This window comes from Emiliania huxleyi (assembly GCF_000372725.1).
Source record: "Emiliania huxleyi CCMP1516 unplaced genomic scaffold EMIHUscaffold_1, whole genome shotgun sequence".
NCBI lineage: Eukaryota > Haptophyta > Isochrysidales > Noelaerhabdaceae > Emiliania > Emiliania huxleyi.
The window spans coordinates 1,798,306-1,801,149 of record NW_005202428.1 but is presented as its reverse complement, the minus strand read 5'-3'; the positions used below and the strand labels follow the sequence as shown (position 1 = coordinate 1,801,149).

Here is a 2,844-nt window from a genome sequence, read left to right as displayed (position 1 = left end):
AGGCGAGATGCCGCGAGATGCCGCGAGATGCCGCGAGATGCCACGAGATGCAGCGGGAGGCAGCGAGGTGCCTCTTTTTGCAGCAGGATGCCTCATTGTGTGGCTGCTTATGCTGCCTGCTTACGGGTTGGCTTGGAGGGGTCAGGAGTCAGCTTAAGGTTGCTTCAGTTGCTCTCGGCGACGCCCAATGCGTGCGCCGGCGTGGGTAGTGTGCGCGCGCGTGTGTGAGATGAGGATTGTGGCAGGCTGGCTGCTGCTGATGTGGGCAAGTGTGCTCTGTGTGCGGCGCTGCGCTGGCGTGCGATGCGCGCGTGCTGTGCGCGTGTGCGTGTTGGAGTCGCGCGTGAGTCTGCGTGTGCTGCGCGCGCGCCGGCGTGTGCTGTGCGCTGTGCTCTGTTGTGCGCCTGTTTGTGCAGCTTTGAGGCACAGGCTTGGCTGGCAGGGCTGCGCGGTGTGCTGCGGCGCGCTGCGAGTGGTCGCGCGCCTGCCTGATGGTGTACGGCGGCCGCGCAGCCCGCCCGACCGGGTCGTCGGCGGCCCAGGGCGCGAGCATGCGGTCGGCGCTGCATGTGAGGCTGCTGCGCGGCTGGCGCGTATGTTTCCGTGCGGTGAGGGAAGTTATGGGAAACTAAAAAAGAAATCACGGGATGGGTGAAGGTGGGGTACTATACCAACTAAAGTGATGGCTGGTGGTGCTATCCTGCAACCACAGTCCTTCCTGCGACATGGCAGGCCACTCTCAAGCCCTACAAGCACCAGATCAACGACTTGGGGAGGGTTGACATCGTGATTTGCGCGGAAAAATTCTTTTTCTGCTGTGTAAATTCCGGCGTGAGAGAGGGGAAACCCCGACGGGAGGGCTCAGACCCTACCCTACCTACCCCGTCATGATGCCCGGCCAAGCAAAAATAAAATACACCTGGCGAGTGGAAAAGAATTCTTAAAATACAGCCTCTCTCACAGCACACTGGCACGACAAGGGCGCGGACTGGCGCGGACTGGCACACACACCGGCTCACCACCGGAGCCGCCTAAGCGACTCCGTTAAGAACGGCAATGCACTCCGCACCATGCACAATGCCGCTCTCCCCGCACGCTAGCTCGTTCACCGTCTGCCACGCCACAGCGGTGTGGAGGACGACCGACAAACGCTGCATGTGGAAAGTGGAAAAGAATCTTCACGCGTGCTCGCAGAGTGGAAAAGACTTTCCCTCGCACTGGTTTGTTTTTCTTCTTTTCTTTCCTGCTCCCAGGATGAAAGTATTTGATGTCCGTCGGGCGACCGAGGACGTTCGGACCGCCCCCCCCTCCGCCCCTGTCTAGCCTCGGTCGGCCTGAATGCACAACATCCATCCGTCCACAACCAATTGGTAGAGCACACCTCGTCTCTGCGCCGCAGTGGCTGCGTGACGGGCGAGCTCCCAGTGGGATCGCTTGTGAGTTCGTCACCGCGTTCAGGGTACCCCGGAAAAAGTTGGAACCGTGATCGTGCCCCCCGTCGGCATGATCGGTTGGACCGCAGATGACGATGCGCTCGTCAAGGCGGGCCGCGAGGCCGGGGAGAGCTGGGCCGACATTGCCAAGCGCCTGCCCGGCCGCAGCACCGACTCCGTCAAGAGCCGGTCAAAGCGGCTGAAGCGGCAGCCCGACGCGCCCGTGAAGCACGAGCCCGTGAAGCACCAGCTCGTGCGGTGGACTGCAGCGGACGATGCGCTTCTCAAGGCGGGCCACGAGGCCGGGGAGAGCTTGGTCGACATTGCCAAGCGCCTGCCCGGCCGCAGCGCGGAGTCCGTCATGAGCCGGTCAAACCGGCTGAAGCGGCAGCCCGACGCGCCCGTGAAGCACGAGCCCGTGAAGCACCAGCTCGTGCGGTGGACTGCAGCGGACGATGCGCTTCTCAAGGCGGGCCACGAGGCCGGGGAGAGCTGGGTCGACATTGCCAAGCGCCTGCCCGGCCGCAGCGCGGAGTCCGTCAAGAGCCGGTCAAACCGGCTGAAGCGGCCGGCCGACAAAAGCGCAGGCGGCGCCGCCGCGCAGGTGGCCACGGTCGCCCCGCGTCCTCTGGATGCGCAGACCAGCAGATGCCCATGTTTCACCCCTTGGGTGACGTGGGCTACGTGCTCTCCACGCCCGCTGAAGGCCGCGCCTCTCCCCCTCCTCCCTCAGGCCAAGTCCAAGAAGGCGCCGCCCAAGAAGGCCGCCCAGGACAGCGCAGGCGGCAGCGCCTCCCCCAAGGAGGCAACCTGGGTCACGAGCGTCCTGTCTGGATCGCTTAGACCCGTAGATGCACCCACCACTGCAGTCACCTCGCTGAGGTGCTTGGTTCGCGCGCCCACCGCCGCCGCCCGGCTCAGGGCCGCGCGCACTTCCCAAACGTAGATGGCGGCGGCAAGGCTGCAGCGGCAGACGCGGCGGATGCAGAGGCTGGTCCTGCGGAAGGCGCGCGAGGAGCTCAACGACGGCTATTCCGACGAGCAGCGGCTCGACCTCGCCGCCTCCGAGGCGCGGAAGCTCGCAGACTGGGGCGAGCAGCTCTTTCGCAAGGCGCTGCGGACTCACCCTCCCCCGCCACAGTCCGATGCGCCGCGGGCTCACCCTTCTCCCCGTGTACCGCCAGGACGTGGACGGCGCGTGCTACATCATGACCGGCGGCTACGAGCGGATGAAGCCCCCTCCCTGGAATGCGCGCGGCGGGCGAGCGTACTTCAAGTGGGAGGTGATCGGGCAGTGCCTTTGCCGGGGCTACGGCTCATACTTGCTCTACTGCGGCCGGCCGGCAAAGGCGCACGAGATCGAGGACGCCGACCGGAAGGGGTGCCCTCGGGCGAGCCCCCCCCCCCCCCC

At 65.5% G+C, this 2,844-nt stretch overlaps 1 protein-coding gene across 1 annotated transcript in view; it reads left to right on the top strand.

Annotated features, from left to right (window-relative positions):
- Nucleotides 1-1,503: 1,503 nt before the first annotated feature.
- Nucleotides 1,504-2,844, top strand: part of EMIHUDRAFT_447497 (hypothetical protein) — a gene marked incomplete at its 5' end in the record, with an annotated part of 6,762 nt that continues 5,421 nt past the window's right edge. Inside the window, 3 exons of the mRNA XM_005794241.1 lie at nucleotides 1,504-2,037; nucleotides 2,167-2,247; nucleotides 2,618-2,814. Of these exons, the coding sequence (XP_005794298.1) occupies nucleotides 1,504-2,037; nucleotides 2,167-2,247; nucleotides 2,618-2,814 (812 nt within the window). The remainder of the gene's footprint in view (nucleotides 2,038-2,166; nucleotides 2,248-2,617; nucleotides 2,815-2,844) is intronic.